The sequence below is a fragment of the Odocoileus virginianus genome, chromosome 5 (genome assembly GCF_023699985.2).
Source record: "Odocoileus virginianus isolate 20LAN1187 ecotype Illinois chromosome 5, Ovbor_1.2, whole genome shotgun sequence".
In the NCBI taxonomy this organism is placed as follows: domain Eukaryota; kingdom Metazoa; phylum Chordata; class Mammalia; order Artiodactyla; family Cervidae; genus Odocoileus; species Odocoileus virginianus.
The window spans coordinates 72,264,445-72,290,280 of NC_069678.1; the positions used below are offsets into that span (position 1 = coordinate 72,264,445).

A 25,836-nucleotide genomic window follows, 5' to 3' on the forward strand; every position below is an offset into this window, starting at 1 on the left:
AAGCAACCCAAGTGTCCATGGATGGATAAACAGATAAGCAAACTGTGGTACCTTAAAAAATGGAACATTATTCAGTCTTAAAAAGGAAAATATTCAAAGTCAAAATTATTAATAAGGTATTTTGCATTCTCTTTTTTGTACTGTCTTTGAAATCCAGTTCGTATTTTACACTGAAAATATGTCTCAGTCTGGACTAGTCACATACCAGTAGCTAGTAGCTATTGTGTAAGAGTGTACAGGTCTAGCTGATTCATTTTTGAAACCCAGTGCAAACACCCCCTCACTATTTGATTTTGATCTTTGAATGTTCAAGCCTCTGTCTACATTCTTCACTCATTCATTGGTCAGCAAACACTGTCATGTCCACTGTGCACCAAGTATTATGCTAGAAAGTGGAAATACAGTCTGTGATGGTGAGAGACACCCAGAGATAGTTATGAAATAATATAAAAGAATCGTGACACAGAATGTTGTTATTGTTGTTGAGTCTCTTAAGGTAGAGTCCAACTCTCTTGTAACCCCCATGAACTGTAGCTTATTTGGCTCCTCAGTTCACAGGATTTCCCAGGTAAGAATACTGGAGTAGACTGCCATTTTGTCCTCGGGGAGAATCTTCCCCAACCATAGATCAAATCCATGTCTCCTGCATTGGCAGGTGAATTCTTTACCACTGAACCAACCAGGGAAGCCCCATGACACAGAATAGATGCACTCTATTTTATGGGCACCTGAAAGGGGAAGGACATGTAGTTTTAGAGGTGGCCCTGAGCTGACTTCAAGGACCTGTAATGTTAGCTCTATGAATAGAATGGCAAAGGGCATGTCACAGGTGTCAGCTTGAACAAAGGCCTGAAATGAGGGATGGGGGTTCCCGGCAACCACTAAAAAGTGCCTGTTAGGGCAACGGTGAAAAAGTAAAGTGGGGAGGTAAGCAGAGCCAGTGAAAAGCCTAGTGAGTCATGTTTGGCTTCTGAAATTTAAAGAAAAAATCTACACTTCTTAAAATTTCAGAAGTAACTGTCTCTCTTCAGGATCGTGGTGGAATGCAAATGACACTGGATTTAAGCTTTGGCCGGTAACAGTCGCGCTCCTCTGGATTAGCTCCTCCAAGAGGGCAGGACCATCTGCTATGCTCACCACCCTGCCCCAGTGTCTGCAACACTGCCTGGCAGAGAGGGCGCTAGAAGTTTACAGAGCCGGTTCCTTCCTTCGGTCCTTTCCCCTAGTCTTCCCCTTCCGCTCAGTCCAGCGGGAGAGGGGGAAGGGCGCCAGCCCTAGCCTGCGCTTCGAAAGTCCTCCGGAGTTCAGAGGCAGGCCTCACACTTCTAGGATGTTTCCTCATCTATAAAATGGGTTCACAAGTACCCGCCGCGCCGGACTGTTGCGTAACTCAAAAGAATTAGAGAAAGCGCCTGGAAAAATGAAAAGGTGCACTTCTTGGCCTCGAGGGTAGACTGACTTGACCTGTGGACTTCAAGGCCAGGTTTCCACCCTCCCTGATGGGCATCCTCGGCCAAAGTGCAGGGTGATCGATCCCAGAGCGTGGGACGCCCAGAGCTTGGGACGCCCAGATCCGACACCCTGGGAGGTAACCCTACGCGTGACTGCTTAACGCGCCTCTCGAGGAGGCGCCACCTAAGGAGGAGGGGTGGAGGTCGCAACCGCTCCCCTCGGTGTTGTGGCTACTCCTCAGTGTCCAGGGCCCGGACGTCCGAATCCCGCAGCCCGCGCCCGGCAGACCCCCGCAGAGCAGAGCGCCGCAGACCACCCCCTCCCAGCGCGTCCGAGAGGAGAAGAGGGTGGAGCGGACAGACTCCCGCAGCCAATAAAATCAGCGGGTCCCTGGTCCGATCCCCGGCGCGGCTCGCCATTGGTCGCCACCCGGGTCTCGGCCCACCGAACCTTTGCGACCCGAGCCAATCGCTAGCCGGTGAGGGGTCCTTAGGCTCGCGGGGAGCCAGCGGCGGGCGGCTGTGAGTGCTAGCAGGCGAGCATCCGTTGGCGGTGACTAGCGGCGCGAGCCCGCAAACCCCCTCCCCGGTGCGGCGCGCCGGCAGGCTCCACCATGGAGCCCGCTGTGTCGCTGGCGGTGTGCGCGCTGCTCTTCCTGCTCTGGGTTCGCGTGAAAGGGCTGGAGTTCGTTCTCATCCACCAGCGCTGGGTGTTTGTGTGCCTCTTCCTCCTACCTCTCTCGCTCATCTTCGACATCTACTACTACGTGCGCGCCTGGGTGGTGTTCAAGCTCAGCAGTGCGCCGCGGCTGCACGAACAGCGCGTGCGGGACATCCAGAAGCAGGTGAGCGGCGCCGGGTGGGGCGGGAGCCAGGCGCGAAGTGGTGCGCGGCGCGGGGCAAGGGCTTCCCTGACGAGGTGGCATTTGAGCGAGATTTGAACTAAACAGAAATATGATGGGGGGGGGGGGGTGCTTCCTGAGAGAAAGCGGAGTAAGCAAAGGCGTTGAATAGAACATTGCTTCGACATTTATGGAGTGCCTACTGTGTGCAGAGTACGTGCGGGTTGTCTGGAGAGACGTAAAGAATCGCACTGAGGTAGCTCTCACCAGGCCCAGATGATTTCAGAGCAGGAGCGGGGCTTCAAGGAAGTGCACCTGGCCCTGGTGACGGGGAAGTAGCGGGAATGATCCGGGGAACGTGTGAGCGTCTGAGGAGAGGGGCGGAAGGTCGGAAAGTCAGTTTGAAGCTAGGTTGCGGGCGGGGGGTTCAGTTTGGAGTTTACTCTGTAGCAAGGAGCTTTTAACGTGCTTAGATTAGAGGACTAAAGTGACTAAAGAAGGTAGCACCGCACCAGGGTGTGGAGCCTCGCAGACCCTGCGCCAGGCGCTCGCTCTTAAGAGGGCAGTGTTCTCCCCTGTGTCAGCGCTCACAGAGCCCGTAAGCCTGCTGCAGCTCACAGCCGAGCTTCCTCCTATGACATCGCCAGAATGGACATCAGGCATGAACATCAGGCCCGGGCAGTTTCTTGGCGCCCTCTGCCCCACGTATGTTCCTCTCTTACTGGCCTCAGGTTGCAAAGAGCTTCTGTTTCCTGCTGCCACCCTCCCCACAGGTGTTGCAGCCTCCATGTTCTGTTCGCTGCTGGCTGAGTGCTGCCGATAAGAGCGTGAAGAATGCGGAGAGCCATCGCTGGGAGGGATAGACCTTGGACCCGGTGGGAGCAGACAGCATCTGGAAGCCGTTTACTCAGGCTGCCATGAATTGTGCTAGTCACGGTCACAGCTCCAGAGCCCCCCCTGCTTTCGGTCTCGAATGCACCCTGTTTCCTAGTTCTTTCTGTGTGCTCAGATTCTCAATTTCCCTGCTGATCTCCCCTATCAGAGTGTGAGCTTCTTGAAGGCAGACTGCTGACTCCTCTCTGTCCCATGAGCCCTGGCCCAAAGCAGTGCAGTGAGCACTTATGAACCTCAGCTAAACCAAAGGGCTTCCCCGTGGCTCAGTGGTAGAGAATCTTCCTACAATGCAGAATCCCTGGGTCAGGAAGATCCCCTGGAGAAGGAAATGGCAACCTGCCCCAGTATTTTTTTCCTGGGGAATCCCATGGACAGAGGAGCCTGGCAGGCTACAGTAGTCCATGGAGTCACAGAGTTGGACACAACTGAGCGACTAAACAGCAACATTCGGGACAGGAAGACAAGGGGCATTGCCAGACCAACCCACTGCCGTGGCCCTACCCTGGGCCACATTCTGTGCCACAGATGTTCAGTATTTTTCATCCTCACCGCAATACTGATAGGTCTTTGTGGGGGTTTTTTGCTTTTATTATTTTTTTTGGTGGCACTTTTTCCTGGACTATAAGTTTTTGTTTCTTCAGTTTCTTCTGGTATATCCTTTTCTTTCATGCAACATCCTCTTCTGGTTTAAGAACAAGCTGCTGTTTATCAGTAAGGATCATCTCAGTATGGCAGAGAGAATTCATGTTCAGGTCGATCCGACCATGAGCTCTGTAAGTCCTGAGCTGCATCTTGAAGCTCAATGACCAGAAAAGCTACATCTAAGCCCTTAAATTCACCATTACTCTCTGCATTTTTGAGCATGTGCAGTAAGGATATTCAGCACTTTTTTGGGGCCACCAACCATGTGTCCAGCCCCACTGTTTGGCCTGGGCCCACCTACAAGCTCCACCATTGTAGTGGCAGAATGGCACACACTGCTTCTGTAGAGTGACATCCTTCAGAGACTTGGTGGCTTTTGGATATGTATACTCTTAATGGCCTGGGCAGTTTCACAGGTGTTCTTAAAGTGAACACCAAGGTTCAAACCTCTTGATTTGCATGATTTTGTGGGGTTTTCTGGGTCAAGTAAATAGTAAACCATTTTCAGAGGTCACCTCTGGCCACTTACCAGAAAAGGACCACCCTGGGAGATCTTGCACCTGTTCTACAGATGGAAAATATATTGAGACACAAACTGGGAGTCATGTGCCTGAGATGGTATAGCTAGTAAATGGGTCTGGAACCCAGGTCAGCTCCATCTCTGAACCTGAACTCTGACATTGCTTCTTCCCCAACCCTTTCCATTCTACCATGGAGGTCTGGTTCTGTTGCCTCACACCTGGAAAGTGGTGATAACTATCTGACCAGTTGCCTGTTTCCTGGGCCCTGCCCACCTCTCTCTGACTTGCCCTGCCATAAGGGCATGGTGCCACGGGATTGCCTCCCTGCCCCAGATCTTGGTTGGCTCCCATCAGGATCCGTCCCAACCAGTGTTTCAGACTTGGTGAACTCCACATTCACCTCATGTTCCTGTCCCATCCTCCACCCACCCCCAGTTCCCATTCCTGGCTGCATGCAGCTCTCCCAGTGCATCCTGCCCACCTCCACGCTTGTATTAAGTCCTGGGGCTGCAGAGTTGGGCGGGGCAAAGTCTGCTCGGTCACCCCCTACTCATAGGAATCCCTTCCTCAGTTACACCCCTCTGTGCAAAACCTCTGCTTCACATGGGACCCTGGCCTCTGATCACAGAACAGTTCTTCCCCATGTTGAACTTCCCCATGTTGCCTGATGAGTTTCAGCGCAGCCTATTCTAGGACTCTCGATGTCAAGTGACAGAAACTCAACTCCAACTGGCTTGAGCTAAAGGGGACTTTATTGACCCAGGTCTTGAAAAGTCCAGAAGTAGGACTTGCTGGACAGCCCAGTGGTTAAGACTCTGCCCTTACTCTGAGTTTCCAATGCAGGGGCACGAGTTTGACCCCTGGTCTGGGAACTAAGATTTCCACCTGCCACAGGGTCTGGCCAAAAAACGAGAGAAAAGTCCAAGAATAAAAGCGGCTCAGACTTCACTAGGTCCAGCAACAGTCTCTGTCTTTCCCCCCAGCTGTCATTCTTGGCTCTGCTTTGCTCTGAGTTGACTTCATTCTCAGGGAGGCTGTCTCCCTGCAGGGGCCCCAGCAGTGTCTGGCTTATATCCAGCCAGCCTAGCAACTCCAGTAAAGTGAGAGGGCCTCTTCTGGAATCGGTCTTAATTGGCTTAACTTGGATCATAGGCCCGTCCCTGAACTGATCACTGTGGCCAGGGGGATGGAGTCAGACCTCAGTCATGTGCCCGTCTCTGGGGGCAGGGGGCAGTCGGTGTCACCCGGACCAAAGAGAGATAGGACTGTTAGAAGCAGATGAAGAGGACATGGATGGTCGCAGGTCACAGCAGCAGATGTCCACCTCCCTGCCATTTTTCATCAGCAAGAAGGGAATGCTTCCTCCCACATTCCTCCTGAGCCATTTGTTCTGTGTGTTTTGTGCTCTGGTCACTTATAGCAGAGCTTTAGCAGAAGTTCTTCCTTCCATGTCTGATGGTGAATCTGGCCTCCTTTGCTGGTTCCCTTCTGCTCAGAGTGATAAATGAGTTAACATGCACAGATGCTTAGAACAGCGCTTGGCACATAATCAGCTTCAGTAAGTGTTAGCGGTTACTCCGTTGCCTATTAATATAAGCCCGTTTATCCTTCCAGGCCTGAAGTTGGGTGGTCCTGGTAGTGAATCTGGGCTTTGCCCTTTAGCAGTTGTGTAATGTTGGGCAAGTTATTTTCACCTCTCACTTTCTTCATCTGCAAAAGGAGGCACATCATCCCAACCACCTGGGTTGTTGTGAAAATTAAATGAGACAAGACCTAACAGGTGCCTGGTGCAGCGGGGGCAGCTAGTAGATACTGGGTTGACCAAAAAATTTGTTTGGGTTTACATGAAAGCCTGAACAAACTTTTCAGCCAACACAATAGTTATCATTTGTGTGGTTGTTATTATTTCCAATATAATACCGGTTGTGAACTTTGCAGTTAGAATAAATATGTTCAAAGCACTTTGATCCTGCTTTCCAGCTCTTTCTTCATTTTGCTTTGTGGTGTGGCAACACTTTGACTTTTCACTAGCCAAGGAGAGTCCAGAGGGTAAGGCCAGTGGGCCTTTCATCATCCCATTCCTCCTGGTGTCTGAAAGGATTCAGGCCTCAATAAATGATTACTGACAAGAGAAGGCACCGTTCCCTGCCCCTTCTCCTGAAGGCAGGGCTATAAGCTGCCAGAGGATCCCTGGGAGGGCCAGCTCAGCCTCTGCTCATGTCTGCAGGTGCGGGAATGGAAGGAGCAGGGCAGCAAGACCTTCATGTGCACGGGGCGGCCGGGCTGGCTCACCGTCTCACTGCGGGTTGGCAAGTACAAGAAGACACACAAAAACATCATGATCAACCTGATGGACATTTTGGAGGTGGACACCAAGAAACAGGTGAGAGAAGTGGCATGGTTCTCTGGCTCTTGGAGTGGGTGGGGCACTGCCCGTGGTACAAATGACTCACAGGGAGATAATTTTAACCAAAGATATCCCAGAGTAAACAGGACCAAGGCCCTTGGTCATCACAGAAGGCTCTGCCCACTATTATCATGCTGCAGAGCCTCACAGCTTTGGAAGAGATTAGTCATAGCCCCATCTCACAGGTAGGCAGACTGAGAGCTCAGGGCGATTCTTGGATTATCTGCCACTCCACAGGAAGACAGGGATGGGGAAATCATGGGCAAAAATGAACCTGTTTACCTCTTCCCAGTAAGGAAGTGTGCTGGTGAAAATGGGACTGTGGAGATAGCTCAGAGGGTAGGCCTCGTTCCAAGCTTTCTGGGACCCCACTTGTTAATAGCCTTAGATGTGCTCATCCTCTTTGGTCTATCTGGTATTTCTACTACTTGAAACTGGTCTCTCAGAAAAGGGAAATAAAGACAACAGAGAAACAGAGGGGTATTATATCACAACTTTATTTTTAATCAAAGACAATATGATATCCAATAGCAGGGAGTTGTTATATATGGTGTGTCCACGTGATGGCATTTTGCTGTGACTCCTTGTCCAAGTTATTTAATTTCCCTGGGCCTTTTCCTCCCCCTTAACAGCTTTATTGACATATACTTGACATATAATAAGCTGTACATAGAGTTTTTATACGTAGTACATGTATCATGTGCTCTCTCTTTTTTTGTATGGCTTCTTTCAGTTAGCATAATTATTCTGAGGTTCATCCATGTGTCAGAAGGATGTTGTTTTATTGCTGTGTAGTATTCCAGTCACAGTTTGTTTATCCTTTCACTTATTGATGGATGTTTGCGTTGTTTCCAGTTTGGGTCTATTACAGGTAAAAGGGTGAGGAACATCTAGATGTAGTCAAAATTGTTGTGTGGGCATTTGCCCTTTTTTGAGGTGAATACCTGGCGGTGGAGTCGCTGGATCATATGGTAGGTGTATGGTTAACTTTCTAAGAAACTGCCAAATTATTTTCTAAAGTAGTTGTAACATTTACATCTCCACAAGTGTTCTAGTTGCTCCATATCATTGTAAACTTGGTATAGTTCATTTTAGCCATTCAGTTGTTGTAGGTATCTTAGTGTGAGTTTTAACTGACTAATGAATGATGTTGGGCATCTCTTCATGTGCATATTTGCTGTTTATATGCCTGTGGTGAAGTACTTGTTCAAGTTTTTTGCTAAAAATTTTTAATTGGGTTGTTTGTTTCCTTACTATGTATTCTAGAAACAAGACCTTCATCAGATATACAGTTTGCATATATTTTCCCCTGGTGTTTGGCTTGTCTTTTGAAAACCAGAAGTTGTTTTAATTTTGATGAAGTCCAGTTTAGTAATTTCTTTTATAGATTGTGCTTTTAATGTTTTATTTAAAAAATCTTGCCCTACTCCATGTCTCAAAGGTTTTCTCTTCTGTTTCCTTCCAGAAGTATTGTATTTTTACGGTTTACGCTTAGAACTATGATTCGTTTTGAGTTAATTTTTGCATTTGATATGAGATATGGGTCCAAAATTTTTTTTTGCACGTGGATTTCCAATTGTTCCAGCTTCTTTTGTTGAAAAGACAATCCTTTCTCCACTGAACTGCGTTTGCACCTTTGCTGAAATCAGTTGTCCGTATTTACAGGTCTTTTTCTGGACTCTGCTGTTCTGTTCATCTATTTGCCTATCTGTATGCCAGGAACACATTTGTCTTGAACACTATAGCTTTATATTAGTAAGTCCAAAATAATGAGTTGGGAAGTATTCCTTCCTTTTCACTTTTCTGGAGGAGTTTATATAGAATTGGTTTTGTTTATTTAAAAGTCAATGGACTTAACCAGCGAAGCCGTCTGAGCCTGGAGTTCTCTTTGCAAGCAAGTTTTTAACTACAAATTAAGTTTTTTAAAAATAGATATAGGGCTCTTCAATTTATTTGTTTCTTCTTGGTGAGCTTTGGCAGTTTGTGTCTCGGAAGGTATTTGTCCATTTCATTGAGTTGCATAGTTGATTGAAGTAAAGTTATTCGTAATATTCCCTTATTGTCTTGTGGGGATGTATAGAATATGTGGTGATGTCATGTCATGTCTTTCATTTCTGATACTGATCATTTGTGTCTGCTCCCTTTTCTTCCTTAGCAGTCTGACTAGAAGTTAATCAATTTTACTGATCTTCTCAAAGAACCAGCTTTTGGTGTCATTGATTGTTCTCTCTCTCTTTTTTGGTTTTCTATTTCATTGACTTCTGCTTTGATCTTTGTTAATTTCTTATGCTGACTTTGGGTTTAATTTTACTCTTCTTTGTCTAGTTTTTTAAGGTAACAGCTAAGGTCATTGACTTAGACATTTCTTTATTTCGATTATGGATGTTTAGTGCTATAAATTTCCCCCTAAGCACTGTTTTATAGCTGTCCCCAAATTTTATATCTTACCTTTTCATTTTCATTCAATTAAATTATTTCCTAGTTTTGTTTTTGATATCTGCTTTGACCCAGAGGTTTTTTAGAAGCATGTTTAAAATTTAGTCTCCAAATATTTAGGAATTTTCCAGAGATCTTACTGTTACTGATTTCTAATTTAATACAGTTGTCAGAAAACATATTTTATATGATTAAAATGCTTTTTGGCTTACTGAGACTTACTGTATGGCCTAGAATACAGTCTATTTGATAAATGTTCTTTGTACCTTTTTTTTTTTTTTTGGATGTATATTCTGCTGTTTTGGGATGATGTGTACTGTAAGTGTCAATTAGGTCAAGTTGGTTGATAGTGCTGTTCAAGTCGTCTATATCCTTATGAATTTTCTCTCTACTTATTCTATCAGTTATTGAAAGGGGGATATTGAAATCTCTGCCTGGAATTATAGATTTGTTTTTATCTCTTGCACTTCTTACAGTTTTGCTTATATAATTTGAAGCCCTGTTATTAGGTATACAAATGCTTGGGATTTTTATTTCCTCTTGATTAATTGATCCCTTTATCATTGTGAAATTACCTTTTTTAAAAAATTTCTTTTATTGACATATAGTTGTTTACAATGTTGTGTTAATTTCTGCTGTGCAGCAAAGTGATGCATCTATATGTATATATTCTTTTTCATTTTCTTTTTCATTGTGATTTATTAGAGGAAACTGAATATAGTTCCCTGTGCTATACAGTAGGACCTTGTTGTTATCCATTCTAAATATAACAGTTTGCATCTGCTAACTCCAAACTCTCCATCCATCCATCTGCCCTGCCACCCGGTTTGGCAACCACAAGTCTGTCCTCTCTGTCTGTGAGTGTTTTTGTTTCACAGATAAGTATATATGTGCCATTTTTTAAGTTGAAGTATAATTGATTTCCAGTGTGTTAATTTCTGCTGTACAAGAGTGATTCAGTTGTGTGTGTCTCTATGAAAGTGAAAGTGAAGTCACTTAGTCATGTCCCGCTCTTTGTGACCCCATGGACTGTAGCCTACCAGGCTCCTCCATCCCTGGGATTTTCCAGGCAAGAGTACTGGATTGGGTTGCCATTTCCTTCTCCACGGGATCTTCCTGACCCAGGGATCAAACCCAGGTCTCCCGCATTATAGGCAGACGCTTTACCGTCTGAGCCACCAGGGAAGTCAGGCTGTGTGTCTCCATGTAAATATATATATATATTCTTTTTCATATTCCTTTCCATGATGGTTTATCACAGGATATTGAATACAGTTCCCTGTTCTGTACCATAGGACCTTACTTATCTGTTCTGTGTATAATAGTTTGCATATGCTAACCCCAAGCTCCAATCCTTCCCTCCCCTATCACAACCACAAGTCTGTTCTCTGCATCTGTGAGTCTGTTTTCTGTTTCATAGATATGTTTATTTGTGTCATAATTTAGATTCCACATATAAGTGATATCATATGGTATTTTTATGACTCCCTTCACTTAATATGATAATCTCCATGTCCATCTCTATTGCTGCAAATGGAATTATTTCATTCTTTTTTATGGCTGAGTAGTATTCCATTGAATGTATACCCCACATCTTCTTTATCCTTTCACCTGTCAATGGACATTTAAATTGTTTCTATGTTTTGACTGTTGTAAACAGTGCTGCTGTAAACATATGGGTGTATATGTCTGTGAAATAACGTGTTTTATTCCTAGGTCGTATTCTTTGTTTGGAAATCTACTTTGTCTAAGTGGCAGCATGGTGTATCTTTTTCCATCATTTTCCTTTTAATGTATTTGTATCTTTATAGTTGAAGTGTTTCTTGTAGACAGCACATAATTAAGTCTTGCTTTTTATCTAACATGACAATTTCTGCCTTTTAATTCAGATTTAAGACTACTTACATTTAATGTTATTATTGACAAGAGTTAGTTTAAATTTGTTGCCTTGCTCTTTGTTTTCTGTTTGTGCCATTTGTTCTTTGTTCCCTTTTTCTCTTTTTCTGTCTGTTTTTTTGGATTAGTGAATAGTTTTTATGATTGTGTAGCTCTTGTTGACTTAATAGCTGTAAGTCTTTGTTTTGTTATTTTAGCAGTTGTTTTAGGATTTATGGTGTATACTTTCCTTGTCGCTTTCTACTTCAAGTGATGGTATCCCATTTGATGTGTAGTGTAAGAGTCTTAATATGCTTCCATTTCTCTCCTCCCACCTTTGTGCTATTATTGTCATCCTTTTATATATGTTATAAACCCCACACTACATTATTATTGTTACTAGTAGTTATCTTTTAAAGAGATTTAAATAAGAAAAATCTTGTGTATTTACCCGTATAGTTACCATTTCTTCATTTTGAAGATTTATATTTCCATCTTTTTAATTTTCCTTTGGCCTGAAGAACCTCCTTTGACACTTCTTTTGGCTGCACTGGGTCTTCATTGCTTTGTACAGGCTTTTTCTAGTTGCGGCAAGCAGGGATTACTCTGCGTTGCAGTGTGTGGGCTTCTCGTTGTGGTGCTGCTCTTACTGTGACACATGGGCCCCAGAGCACAGGCTCCAGGGGCTGCAGCTCAGGGACCCTGTTGCCGGGCGGCAGGTAGACTCTCCCCAGACAAGGGGTCAAACCCGTGTCTCCCGCACCGGCAGGCAGATTCCTAACCACTGGACCACCGAGGAACTTCCATCCTATCGTTTTTTAAATCCATGCAATCGTCATTCAGACACCACCACCATCCATTGCCATAACTCAGTTTTCCTCTTGTAAAACTGGAATTCTATACCCGTGAAACAGTAACTCCCTAATCTTCCCTCTCCCTAGACCCTGGCAACCACTTTCTACTATCTGTCTATATAATTTTGACCTCTCCAAGTACCTCATGTAAGTGGATCATACAGTATTTGTTTTTTTATAACTAGCTTATTTTCCTTAGCAAAATGTCTTCAAGGTTTAATCATGTTATAGCATAATGCAGAATTTTCTTCCTTTTTTAAGGTTGGATAATATTCCATTCTATATCTGTACTACATTTTGCTTATGCATTCATTCATCCATGAATACTTCGGTTGCTTCTATCTTTTAGCTATTATGAGTAATGCTGCTATGCACATGGGTGTAGAAATATCATTTCAAGACCCTGCTTTCAGTTATTTTGGGTATATACCCAGAAGTGGAATTGTTGGCTCACTTGGCAGTTCTATTTTTAATTTTTTAAGGAATGACTGTACTGTTTTCCATAGTGCTTGCACCATTTAACATCCCTACCAAGAGTGCACAAGGGTTTTAATTTTTCTAAATCCTTACCAGCACTTGTAATTTTCTGTTTTTGTTTTGTGTTTAATAATAGCCATCCTAATGGCTATGAGGTTGCCTTCATTTCTGAAAGATATTTTCAGTGGGTATGGAATTCCAGGTTGACGGGGCTTTTTCCTTCAGTATTTTGAAGATGCTTCAGCATCTTCTTAATTGCCTTATTTCTAATAAGAAATTTCTCATGCTTTGTATGTAACATATCTTTTTCCTTTGACTGCTTTTAAGATTTTCTCTTTGTAACTAGTTTTAAGCAATTATTATGATGTGTCATGGTATAGTTTTCTTCATAATTCTTACACTTGGGAGCCATATAATTTTTCATCATATTTGAAAATTCAAGGGTCATTATTTCTTTAAGTAGTTTTTCTTTCTCTTCCTCTGTCCTTTGAGGACTGCTATTACACATAAATAAGTTGGGCCAGTTGAAGTTGTTTCATAGCTTAGCTCACTGATATGCTGTTCATAAAAGTTTTTTTCCCCCCCCACTGTATATTTCATTTTGGACTATTTCTATTGCTGTGTATTTAAATTCACTGCTCTTCTTCTGCAGTGTCTTAATTTGCCATCAATCCTAACCAGTGTATTTTTCGTCTCCGACGTTGTGGTTTTGATTTCTAGAAGTTTGATTTGGATATTTTTACTGCCTTTTAAATGTCTCTACTTAACTTTTTGAACATAAGGATTATAGTCATAATTATTTTAATGCCCTTATTTTGCTGATTCTAATATCTATCAATTCGGGGTCTGTTTTATCAAGACAGATTGATTGTTCCCCTCAGGATGGGTCGAATTTTCCTGCTTCTCTGCCTGGCTAGTGAACTTTGATTGGATTTTAGACATCATGGATTTTACCTTGTTGGGTGCTGGATGTTTCTATACCCCTGTAAATCTTCCTGAGTTTTGTTCTGAGATATAGCCAAGTTACTGGGAAGGAGTTTGACCTAGTTGGGTATTGAGTTTTCAGGTGGGATTGAAGCAGTGTGTAATCTAGGGGCAATTATTCCCTGCTGCTGAGGCAAGACCCTTAGAAATACTCTACCCATAGCCCTAAGAGTCACAAAGGTTTCTAGTCTGGACTGTGGGAATGAATAGCATTTCCTGTCCTGTGTGAGCCCCGGCTCTGTTACCTTCCAGGCTCTTCCCCTGACCTCAGCCTTGGGTCATCTCCTCCTGGGTACCCATCAGTTCTCAGCTGGATACTCAGTGGCACCTTGGCAGTACTTCAGAGTTTTCTCTCTGCAATTCTCTCCTCCCCAGTACTCTGTCCTGCAGACTCTACTCACCTGGGTCTTACCGGGCCCTCAACTCAGAGTCCACAGGACTCCCCATCCCTGTACTGCCTAACTCCTATGGCTAGCTGGGGCAGCCACAGAACTCACCCTGTTTATTTTCTGTCTCATAGAGATCATTAATTTCATTGCCTGACGTTCACTGTGTTGAAAACTCCTATTTCATTTATTTTGTCCTTTTTTTTCCAGGCAGTAGGGTTAAACTAGTTCTTTTTGCTCCGTCATGACAGGAAGCAGAAGACCACTTGATGACATATTCATGTGTCTGTTTTTTTTGTTTTTAAGTGTAAAAGTCTGTTTGTTTTTATGGTGACACAGGCAAAATTATTTAAGTCAACAAATTTTTAAGGGATTTCACATGGTCTGATTTTTTCTATTGCCAGTTACCTTGGTTCTTCCAGTGTCTGAGTCATAATCTTCAAGATAGCCTTTTCCAAAATAATTTTTGCTCAACCCACAGTTTTCATGTCAGTCAGTCCACAGTTCTTTTAGTTGGGCTTCTTTGATCTCCAATGGAATGTGGATACACTTCAGAATTCCCCTACTGCAATCTTTGTGATCCAGTTTCCTCAAGCAGCTTGACTTCCCTGGTGGTTCAGATGGTAAAGTGTCTGCCTATAATGCAGGAGACCTGGGTTCGATCCCTGGGTCAGGAAGATCCCGTGGAGAAGGAAATGGCAACCCATTCCAGTACTCTTGCCTGGAAAATCCCGTGGACGGAGAAGCCTGGTAGATAAGGCCATGAGGTTGCAAAGAGTCGGACACAATTGAGTGACTTCACTTTCACTTTTCACTTTCTTCAGGCAGCTTACTTTAAGACCATGTTTAGGGTCAAAAGAGATGGATCTGCCTTGAAGGTTGTATCAAACTGAACAGTGTAAAAAATTATAGGAATACTGTATCAGTAGAAATACCAGGTCTAACATGAACAGAGCCAACTAAACTAGTGATGCCAGATACTGAATTGATATTCTACTGTCCTTTGAACAAAAAATTGTGTTTTCCAGCAGCATTTAATAACAAGGAATGATGTCACAGTATAGAACTAATTTTTTTAGAAAAAGGCAAAAAAGTCTATGTTAGAAGTGTGTTTGTGTGTGTGCTGTATTAAAACAAAATAGCAATATAGATATGCATGGAAAAATATTGAAAGGAGATATAGTCAATATTAAAATTGCTACTTGAACGAGCTAGGATTAATGATTTTTATCTTCTTTGTGTACGCTGTTTCTTCCAAATAAATGAGTATTTCTTCTTCTAGAAGAAAAATAAACTAAGTATTAAGTATAAAGATTAAATTATAAATAAATATAAAAATATAAAAATTAAACCCTAGCAAACCCAGTGCCAGAGACCCCATTCAATGAAGTTAGAGGTTGTGGAGTGCTCTAGAAAGAGGCTGTAGAGGCTATACAGGGATCCCCATGTTGATTGTTTGGGAAGATCTGGGACAACACCTTCTGCAGGCAGAATCCCTCATTCAGCCTGACAGCTTCCTTGTGACCCAGGGTCTCGCTTCTGTGTCAATAGATTGTCCGAGTGGAGCCCTTGGTGACCATGGGTCAGGTGACCGCCCTGCTGACCTCCATTGGCTGGACTCTGCCTGTGTTGCCCGAGCTGGATGACCTCACAGTGGGTAAGCCCTCAGACAGCCCTAGCATCAGAGCTGAGGGACCTCGGCCCACCTTCCGTCCCATCTGTGACGGAAGTCACCCTGTCTCATCTCGCCCAGCTCCAAAGTCCGGGTGCACACTGCCTGCCAGTATGTGTCTGAACCCCTTATGTTATCAGACAGCACTTTTCAATCTCTGGTTCAAACCTGCCTCCCTATAACGTGCACCCATTGTTCCAGTTCTGCCCTGTGGAACACACAGAGCAAGTCTAGTCTTTCCTTCCATAGGATTCCAGGTCCCAGAGCCTTTTCTTCTCCAAAGAAACCCCTTCAGGTCCTTTAGCTGTTTGCAAGAGTTTCCCCCACCCAACCAACCCCCCTTTCATCAAGTTTCCTGTTGAAATGAATGTGCCTTAAGTTGGGTCTGGTCAGAGGTGATGGCGTGTCTCCCACCCACCCCTCACCTCTAAGCAAGCCCTCACGCTCACATCTCAGCCCTTCCTCCTCTCTCCTGCTTTCCACATCTACAGAGATGGGACATCTCCCCTAAGATCTGCCAGCCCCGTTGTGCCTCCCTCATGCTGTGAGTGTCCTGGGCTCCAGTGAGGTGTCCTATCTCTCCCCCAACCCCTCCCAGCTCTGCCTGGCTAACACACATGTCTCTGCAGGAGGATTGATCATGGGCACAGGCATCGAGTCTTCGTCCCATAAGTATGGCTTGTTCCAGCACATCTGCACTGCCTATGAGCTGGTGTTGGCCGATGGCAGCTTTGTACGATGCACACCGGTGAGTTCAGAGGTGGGGGACGTCCCCACCAGCCTGCCCTGGGCATTAAGGACCCTGGGAGGTGTCCCCACTGGGGGTGCTTCATTTAAAGGACACCTGTCCAGTCTAGGTCTGTATTCATGATAATAACAGATTTCTACAGCCCCTGAGGTGTGCTCAGATACTGTTATAAATGCTTTATGTGTATTAAACCATGTAGTTGTTAAGCAATCTTATGAGGTGGGTACTGTTATTAGCTGGGCTTGTCTGGTGGCTCAGTGGTAAAGAATCCTCCTGCCAATGCAGGAAACACAGGTTCTGTTCCTGGGTTGGGAAGATCCCAGGAGAAGGAAATGGCAACCTATTCCAGTATTCTTGCCGTGAACAGAAGAACCTGGTGGGCTATCGTCAATGGGGTTGCAAAAGAGTCAGACACGATTTAGTGACTAAACACCACCAACAACTATCATTAGCCACATTCTACAGATAGGAAACCAAAGCACAAAGAGGTTAATAAACTTTCCCCAAATCACAAACCCAGTAAACCCCACGTGGCTGGGATCCAGACCCTGCTTGTTGAGCTCCCGTGTCAATGCCCTTATCCATGTCACCATACTGTCTTGAAGTCAGGCCTAAGCATCAACACTCCATGCCAAGGTGAGGTGTATCGAAAAATAAGAGGTGCTGCTTTGGAGAAAAGAGGCAATTCCACTGCCCAAAGTAGGATGCAAACAGTTAAGGAACAGGACAGGATCGAACCTTTAAATCAGCTCAGATCTCTCTGAGCATATGTGGGGGCCCCTGGGATGGGAGGAACAGTGTGATCCCTTAGAAGTAGATGTTTCCGAAAGTCACTCTGTTGACCTCACAGAGACCAGGGCAGGACTCCAGGCTTGAGAGCTCTGGTCTGAACAAGGTAGACCTCTTTGAGGATTCACACCAGTTCAGCGAGTTTCCCTGAACCCTCGCCTGGGCCCCGCCTTCTAACCTGTTTACCAGCAGAGAGGAGGCAGACATTGGTGAATTACTTCCCTGTCCTTGACACAGGTAGTGCCAAGACAGGGACTTAGCCCAGGCCCTGAGTTCTCTGCATCCCACTGCTGACGACACGCTGTAGTAAGGGTCCAGGGGTCAGATGTTCACCGTGTGTCCACTCCGCTTCGCAGATGGAAAACTCAGACCTGTTCTACGCCGTGCCCTGGTCCTGCGGGACTCTGGGCTTCCTGGTGGCTGCCGAGATCCGCATCATCCCTGCCCAGAAGTACATCAAGCTGCGGTTTGAGCCAGTGCGCGGCCTGGAGGCCATCTGTGACAAGTTCACCTATGAGTCCCAGCGGCCGGAGAACCACTTCGTGGAAGGGCTGCTCTACTCCCTGGAGGAGGCCGTCATCATGACGGGGGTCATGACGGACGAGGCAGAGCCCAGCAAGGTAGGGCAGAAGGAGGACAGCCGGGGCAGGCTGGGCAGGGAGCTGGATCCCCACCCTGACCCTGGCAGCCACCCTTTTCAAGGCTGCGAGCTGGGTCAGCCCACCTGGGTCAGAACCACCTGGGGTTCAGGCAGCAGCATCAGTAGTTGGCCATCTTAGGCAGTGACCAAAGCGTCCGCTTCCTCTGTCCCTACCAGCTGCCAGGGACAGGCATAATCTTTGATCCTTGCAATAACGCTGTTTTATAGATGAGGCAACTGAGGTTCCAAAAGGCCATGTTAACTTCCACAAGATGACGAAGTAATTGATCTGATACTTCAGGATCCAGATTGACACTGCGTAATTTGTCTTTTAAGTTTTATTTTTTATTTTTGGCCACACCACACAGCATGCAGGATCTTAGTTACCTGACCAGGGATTGAACCTGCACCCCCTGAAGTAGAAGGGCAGAGTCTTAACCACCAGACCACCAGGGAAGTCCCTGCTGTGTATTTTTTAATAATCATTCTTTGTCCATTGAGAAAGTATTTGTGTCTGATGAGAGGCTTGGAAAGTATACAGAAGTAAAAAGAAAGGCTCCACGTATAAACATGACCCAAGCCAGCTCTTGCTAACTGTTTGACAGGTTTATTTCCTCTTTTCAATATATAAATTTTTTTTAAAGCCTTTACAAAGTCATATAACAGTGTTGAAATATATAAAGAAAAAGTTAAAGTGCATGTCTTTACCCAAGCAGGCACCCAGAGTAACCCCTTGTTAACACTGCACTCTTTGAGGCCTGTATATGTGCATGTGTGTGTGTGCAGACACACACTCTCGTTTTGTTCTGTGATTTCCAGTGTTGCCTGCAAATAATTGACCTAACTCATTGCTTCCCAATGAGTATTTATTTTGCTTAAAATGTTTTGCTCTTACAAATAAGATTACACTGAAGATTCTCTTACATCTATCCTTGGCCTCTTGTACATGTATTTCTGTAGGAGTGAGTCCAAGAAAAGGAATTTCTGACCCAGGGGTCTGAACACATTGAGTGTTGATAAATACAACCAATGGCCCTCCACGAAAACATGTGTTTCTCTCCACTTCCAACAATGCAGTGGTGTGTGAGAATACCTTTCTTCCACGTTCTTGCCAGTGCTGGATAGCATCACTCTTTCATTTTTGCCAATCTGATAAGGTTAAAAATAGTAGCTCGTTTTATCTTGCAGTTCTCGGGTACTTTCAACATTACCATCTCCTTGCAGTGTTTCGGTTTGTCTTCAGCTGTGCTCACTGGACTGGTATAAAATTTTTAGTTTTCTGGTTTAGTGTGATAAGCATTTCTGCACGTCAGTTACATTGCGTTCATATTTAATGACTGCAGAAACATTGCAGTGAGCAAATGCCCTGTCATCTACTAAACCACTGCCCCATAGTTGGAAATTAAAGTTGCATCCAGTTTTTCATTATTTTAATTAACATAACAGTGAACATCTTTTGTCTGTAATTTGAGTAATGTCTTAAAGTAGAATTAGTACATCAAACGATAGGCCGTCTTAAGGCTCTTATCTGTCCCTATATACTTAAAACATTTTAAAATCTAAAGGGACTCAAAAATCATCGGGTACGATTCACTCTCCAAATAAGGAATGCGGTCCAGAGAGGGAAAGAGGCTTCTCTGAGGACACACAGCAGACCTGGGGCAGATTTAAATTTGGGTCTCTGACTCCTGGTTGGTTGTTTGTTACCCTCATGCCTGCTTCTAGAATTTATCATCATCTGCAAACTTTGATCAAGCACCATTCCCACTAGTGAGACACTAGTGAGCACTGGAGGATGAGGATCCTGGAGCAGGAACAGGACTTCAGACACCAAGCGCAAACGCTTTGGTGCCCCCGGGCCATAACTTCGGGAGCCCAGGTTAGGCCAAAGCCCAGGCAGTGTGTCGCTCTAAATCTGAACCTAGTCACCTGGTAAGGAGGTCTCATCCAGAGGTTTTCCCTTTTGTCTGAGGCACTCCCCTAGAGACTGCCAGTGGTGATAAGCTGAGGGCAGGGACCAAAGGGAATCACATCCCACCTCCCCACCAAAAGTCATCTCTTTGATGTGTTAGATGCCACCTAAAGTTGAGATTGTGTTCAGGGGGTTGCATAGCTTTGAAAATGTTTGAACACTCTGACCAGTTCCCTTCTTCCCCAAGAAGTCCAGGGTTTTCTCCAGAGACTTGCCCCTGTATCAGTGGCAGAGGGCCTGAACCTAAGGCCACAGACCTTTGTGAAGTGTTCCCATGAACAAGACCCTGATTCCACATGGGAACTGGGCCAGGGGAGAATGGTGGATGCCAGAGATGTGTGCATGTGTCATCTGAGGAGCTCATCTCCCCAACATGCCTGTTTGACAGGCTGCTCAGGAATTTGTCCCTGCGTGCCAGGCACTGCCCACCCTGTAAGGATGTGGCCCGTCCACCCCACGGACCCTGCAAGGAGGCGGCCCACACCCATTTTACAAGGGAGGCCCAGAGATAGGAAGCCGCTTGTTATCTGAGTGCTTGGGCTGGTACTGGAACTCGTGTGGTCTCTTGGCTGCCAGTGGGCTGCCATGTGCCCTGGGAGACAGGCACCATCCCGGGCTTCCCTGGCACAAATAGTTCCTGATGAGTCCTGAGCACCAGGAGCACCTGTGTCTAGGCATCTGCCAAGTGTCGGGTTCATCACGCAGCTGGTGCCACTGCCATGTATGTGGCCAGGCCCACCTGGGGTTAGGTCAGATTGCTGTGTTCCTATTGGGTCTGACTCCTCTTTGCATGCACAGGTGGAGACCAGCCTATGGCGACTTCCATGCTCTAACTGACTTGAACCAACAGGCTCTTTAGCCCATTTGAGCCCAGGCTCTATACTCTGTGGCCCTGTTTACTCCCTGCAGAGTGGCCTCTCAGCTGAGTGGACCTGCACACAGGGTGATACCTAGGTGGGCTGCAAGTGTTGGCTGCCAGAGATGGAGGGCACAGGTTGCCTGGCTCTGGGGTGAAAGGAACTGGCAAGGAGCTGAGGGCATTGAGAGGGGGTGGGAACTGAATACTGTGCCCCTACTGTGGGCAGTCACTGTGCTTGGCACTTTCTATATTATCTGTTTCAGTCTTTCCAACCATTTTGCCTTTACTGAAAATGAGGCTTGGAGAGTTTAAGTAACCTGCCAGGATCAGCCTAGTGCATTAAAAGTGGAAAAAGCAAATTGGCAAACAGCAGGAACAGGGTAATCCCATTTCTATAAACCCATGTATGTGTGTGAAAATAAAACTTAATGAACACATATTAGCTTTCAGTAGTTCCCTCTGAAGGGTGAGGCTATAGGGGTGTCTCTCTTTCAGGTTACATATTTCTGCTGTGTCTAAGGCTTTCACCAGGAGTGTGTATTGCTTTTAGAATCAGGAAAAAAAAAAAACCTCATAGTTGTTTTTCTGTTTTTTTCCTTAATAATGCCCGCTTTCCAGAACCTCCCATTCAAAGTTCTCTGCCATCCAGCCCTGGCATTCTTTTGCAACAGGGGATGTGCTTGAGTCTTTGCCTTGCCTCTCGCCTGCCTTATGGCCTCGGGTAGTCTCTTTAATCTTGATGATTCTTTCTCCTGGTTAGTGAGATAAGGACATCTCTTTTGTGGGAGGTTGTGGAGGAGATAATGCATGTCTACAAGGTCATGGAGGGGGTAAAAAATGCACATTGGGTGCTGGGGCTGCCTTCCTCATGGGCATTTAGCCCATGCTAGGCTTTTTCTCCAGCGATCCTGGCCTTGCTTACTTCTTGCTTCTGTTCCTGTCTTACCCTATCCAGTGGCCCCTCTCCTATGTGGCCTCCACTCTCTGCTTCCTCCTGTCCATCTGCTGAGCCCCAGCTGGCTGTTATCTCACCTGCCCCATAAAACTTGGGTGCCTCTCCCACCCCCAGAGAATGAGCCCAAGCGTCTGCAGTGTGTATGCATGTAATTTCCAACAGGCACAAAGATCTCCCACAAAGTATCTATTTTTAGTGCCATTTAACATGTGAAGAAACAAGCTCAGTGTCACATAGCTAGTGGGTTCCTAGGCGAGGGCCAGAACTCAGCCACCCAACCTGTGGCCTTTCTGGGCGGCTGCCCTGCCTCTCTCTCTCTGAAAGCATCGATCCATAGTCCCTTTCATGGGTGAGTAAGCTAAGGCCCAGAGAAGCTAAGTCACCCCAGGGTACACAGTAGGTAAAGTTCTGAACCATTTAGGACTGAAGAAGACACCAGCTAAACATAAGATTGAGACTTGGAGACCGCGGGGCTCAGTACCAGGAAGCCCATAGCTTTACAGTGAGCTTCTCCCTCTGCTGTTGGGTGTCTGTAGCGGCAGTGCCTTGGCCAGAGGATGTGGAGCTTGGTCCAGGGCAGCAGGGAAAGCATTTTGGTCAGCTAGCACTGTCAGCCGGGAGACCCAGTGGGGACGGTGACCCCCACTCAGTGTTTGTGTCAACACCGGCCCCATGGGAGGGAAGCAGGGCGGAACAGGCCTGTGTGGGCCGTGGCACAGTGGCCGACCCCAGTAAACATCAGCTTTTCAGTCCTCTCACTTCCAGTTCCAGCAACTCCGGCCTTGCTTACTTTCTTGCTTCTGTTCCTGCCTTACCCTCCCTGATGGTCCCCTCTCCAGAGGGAGCAGGCTGAGCTCTCGAGTGTCAGGAGCTCATCGTTGGGCCCTGGGCTCGCCACTTAACCTCCACGAGCTTTTGCTCTCTCTGCTAGAGAAAGCCTGCCATGCTTAACCTCATCCAGCTTTTAAGAGCCTCCAAGGTGATGAACAGACATGAAAGAGCTCTGGGGAGGCCAGGAGTGCTGAACAGAAGCCGGGTATCTCTGTTACACCCCAGTGGCCTTTGGGGCTTGTCTGCAGCCTGACAACAGTGCCCTCTGCCATTTCAGCTGAATAGCATTGGCAACTACTACAAGCCGTGGTTCTTCAGGCACGTGGAGAACTACCTGAAGACAAACCGAGAGGGCCTGGAATACATCCCCTTGAGACACTACTACCACCGCCACACGCGCAGCATCTTCTGGGAGCTCCAGGTGAGGCTCGGATTTCCCGGTAGCCCTGGCTCCTCCGGCCAGGCTGGGGGAAAAGGGGGGCTTTGTCCTCAGGAACTAGAGCAGCCTCTCACCCAGCCACAGAACAGTGTTTCCTTCTGTGAAAACAGAAACAGCCAGCTTCCCTTAAAGCAGCAGAGTTTCCCCAAGTACCAGCTGGAAAGTGGGTCCTCTGGCTGGGTGCTCTGAGGAACTCAGACCTGTCCCGTTCTTGAGACACTGTAGCCTGGCCAAGTGGCCGGTCTCCGGCCCTGAGAAGGGCCGCAGGAAGTGACTGGTCCTGCCTAGGGCTGGGGGTAGCTGTCAGGCGTGTCCTTGACTTGTGGGTAGGAATTTGCTACTGTGCCATGAGAGATGGGGAGCGGTGACATTTTAAATAGGGAGTGAGGAAAGGCCTCTCGGGAGCTGCCTTCTGAGCAGAGACCAGCGTAGGGAAGACACAGCAGGCAGAACTTGAGAGGGTGCTCCAGGCAGAGGAGGACCAGAGCACGGCTCCTCGGTGGGCTGGCTGAGTTGCTGTTTTCCTTTTTCTTAATTGAAGTGAAAACATAAACTTAACCATTTCAAAGTATACAATTCAGTATGCTTGGTACATACATGATATTGTGTGTCTACTGCCTCTATCTAGTTTCAAAATATGTTCATTGCCCTGAAAGGAAGCCCTGTACCCATTAAGCAGTTACTCCCCATTCCCTTTCCCCAGACTCTGGCAACCAGTGGTCTATGGGTTTACCTATTCTAGACATTTTATATAAATGGAATCTTGCAACACATGGCCTTTTGTGTCTGGTTTTGTTCACTAAGGCTGTTTTCAAGGTTTATCCACGCTGTAGCATGTATCAGTACATCATTCCTTTGTGTGGCTGAAAAATACTCCATTGTATGGATGAACCACAGTTTGTTTTTCCACTCATCTGCTGGTGGACATTTGAGTTGTTTCCGCCTGTTGGCTTTGTGAATAGCACTGCTGTAAACATTCATGTACACAAATTTATTTGGATACTAGTTTTTGGTTTGGGGGCAGTCTATGCCTAGGAGTGGAACTGCTGGATCTGTGTGATAATTCTGTGTCTAACTTACTAAGGAACTGCCAGACGTTTTCATGGTGGTGAGCCATTTTACATTCCCAACAGCAGCATGCAAAGGTTCCAGTATCTCTGCATTCTCACCAGCGCTTGTTGTTTTATGGTGTTTTGCTGTAGCCATCCTAGCGGGTGAGAAGTAGAATCCTGCTGTAATTTTGGTTTGCATTTTCCAAATGACTGATGATGTTGAATATCCTTCCATGTGCCTGGTGGCCATTTGTATATTTTTTGAAGAACTATCTATTCAGATCCTTTGCCCAGTTTTAATTACATTGTTGATCTTTGTTGTTTTAAGAGTTCTGTATATATTCTGGATATTAGACCTTTATCAAATACATGATTTGCAAATATTTCCTCCCATTCTGTAGGTGGTCTTTCACTGTGTTGATAATGTCTTTTGATTTACAGAAGTTTTTGGTTTTGATGATGTCCAGTTTAGTTTTTCTTGTGTTACTCATGCTTTTAAGTGTCATATCTGTAAGAATCCATTGCTAAATCCAGTGGAGATTTAGCATTAATCATGAAGATTAAGTCCTCTGTTATCTTCTAAAAGCTTTATAGTTTTAGCTCTTATATTTAGGTTCTTGATCCATTTCAAGTTTTGTATATTTGGTGAGAGATGGGGGTCCAACTCCATTTCTTTTGCATCACAGCAGGATGCAAGTTGTCACAGCAAGCCTGCATGTTTTTTAAAAAACAGCAAGAAGGCCCTTTAGCTAAACCCATGGCGGAGAGTGAGGTCAAATAGCAGCTGGAGCCTAGATCATGTGGGTCCTTGTAGTTCAGGGGAGGACTTTCTATTTTGCTTTGTGTGATGAGAAGGCCCATGGAGGACTTTGTACAGAAAAATGACATGACCTGATTTTTGTTTTAAAATGATGGTTTTGACAGCTGGATGGAGAGTGGCTGGGGTAGGGTGACTAGAGTGAAAGAGAAGAAGAAGGAAGGATTCTGTTGTCTGGAGTGGCAGCAGTGGGGGAGGAAAGGAGTCTCAGATCTGGGAGGCACTGCGAAGAGTGAACCAACCAGCAGGATTTCCAACAGAGTCTGACTCCCAGGTTAGGGATCCAGGCAACTGGCTGACCTGAGGTGCCATTGACTGCCATGGGCAGTGTAGGGGAGGGGCCTGGGAAGGAAAAGTAGAAGTTTGGTCTGGGACATGTCAGCATGAGATGCTTCTCAGACATCCAGGTGGGATGTCAAGTGGGCAGTTGGCACACATGTCAGATCTTCAAAGGTTGAAGGATCACATACCACTGTGGGTAGCATCAGCAGAGAGGTGTTAATTAAAGTCATGGGACTAAACAAGTGAGGGAAGTTAGAGAAGAGAAGTCCCAGAGCCAAGCCCTATAGGTCAGGGGAGGAAAAACCAGCCAGGAGAGGAGAAGGCGCCGTCAGTTGGAAGGAAGGAGAAACCCAGGAGAACTGGCAACCTGGACAGTGTGACAAGAAGAAAGATGAACAACTGTGTCAATTGTCCCTGATTGAGATGAGAATGAAGAACTGACCTCTGGTCACTGATGACCATGAGTCTTGGGGCTGAAAGCCTGATGTGAAGTAAAGAGAGAACGGAGACAAGGAAGTGGGGACAGTGAAAACAGAGATCTAAGAAGGATCAGTATCAGGGGAAGCAGAGAAATAGGGTGGTAGCCGGAGGGGGATGTGGGATCGAGAGGAGACAACAGAAGGTAGAAATGACCACATGTTGATGTGCTGGCAGTGCAGGAAAGAGGGTGTGCTTGCAGACGGAGCCTTGAGCACAGGCAGATCCTGCGCTCAGGTGGAGGGGGTGCCCGCTAGAGCCTGGAGAGTCACCCCCTGGGCAGTTAATGGAACAGTTGCTGTGGGGTGTGGGTGCTCTCTTCCGGTTGATTCTCAGTGAAATAGGAAGCAAGGATTTCAGCCAAGATGAGGGGGCGAGGGGTTGTTGAAGGACTGAGAAGAGAGGAGTTGGGAACTTGTCCCTTGGAGAGTGGGAATGAGTTGACTGGGAAAATGTCATAGGGTTGCCAGGCAACAGTGGGCCTGCCAAAGATTCCTGAGCGTGCGTTTACAGAGACCAGCCCTGGTGGCTGTG

The 25,836-nt window shown here is 46.0% G+C and overlaps 1 protein-coding gene and 1 non-coding gene across 2 annotated transcripts in view; one reads left to right on the forward strand and one right to left on the reverse strand.

Annotated features, from left to right (window-relative positions):
- The first annotated feature begins 1,933 nt into the window (after positions 1-1,933).
- The window catches only part of DHCR24 (24-dehydrocholesterol reductase), a 31,967-nt gene continuing 8,064 nt past the window's right edge, over positions 1,934-25,836 (forward strand). Inside the window, exons 1-6 of the mRNA XM_020871360.2 lie at positions 1,934-2,296; positions 6,578-6,733; positions 15,321-15,426; positions 16,071-16,189; positions 17,335-17,598; positions 22,513-22,656. Coding sequence (XP_020727019.2) covers positions 2,066-2,296; positions 6,578-6,733; positions 15,321-15,426; positions 16,071-16,189; positions 17,335-17,598; positions 22,513-22,656 — 1,020 coding nt within the window. The 5' untranslated portion in view covers positions 1,934-2,065. The remainder of the gene's footprint in view (positions 2,297-6,577; positions 6,734-15,320; positions 15,427-16,070; positions 16,190-17,334; positions 17,599-22,512; positions 22,657-25,836) is intronic.
- Positions 14,685-14,832, reverse strand: LOC139035360 (small nucleolar RNA SNORA8). Its single transcript, XR_011488023.1, has one exon. It is a non-coding gene; the product is annotated as a small nucleolar RNA SNORA8 (small nucleolar RNA).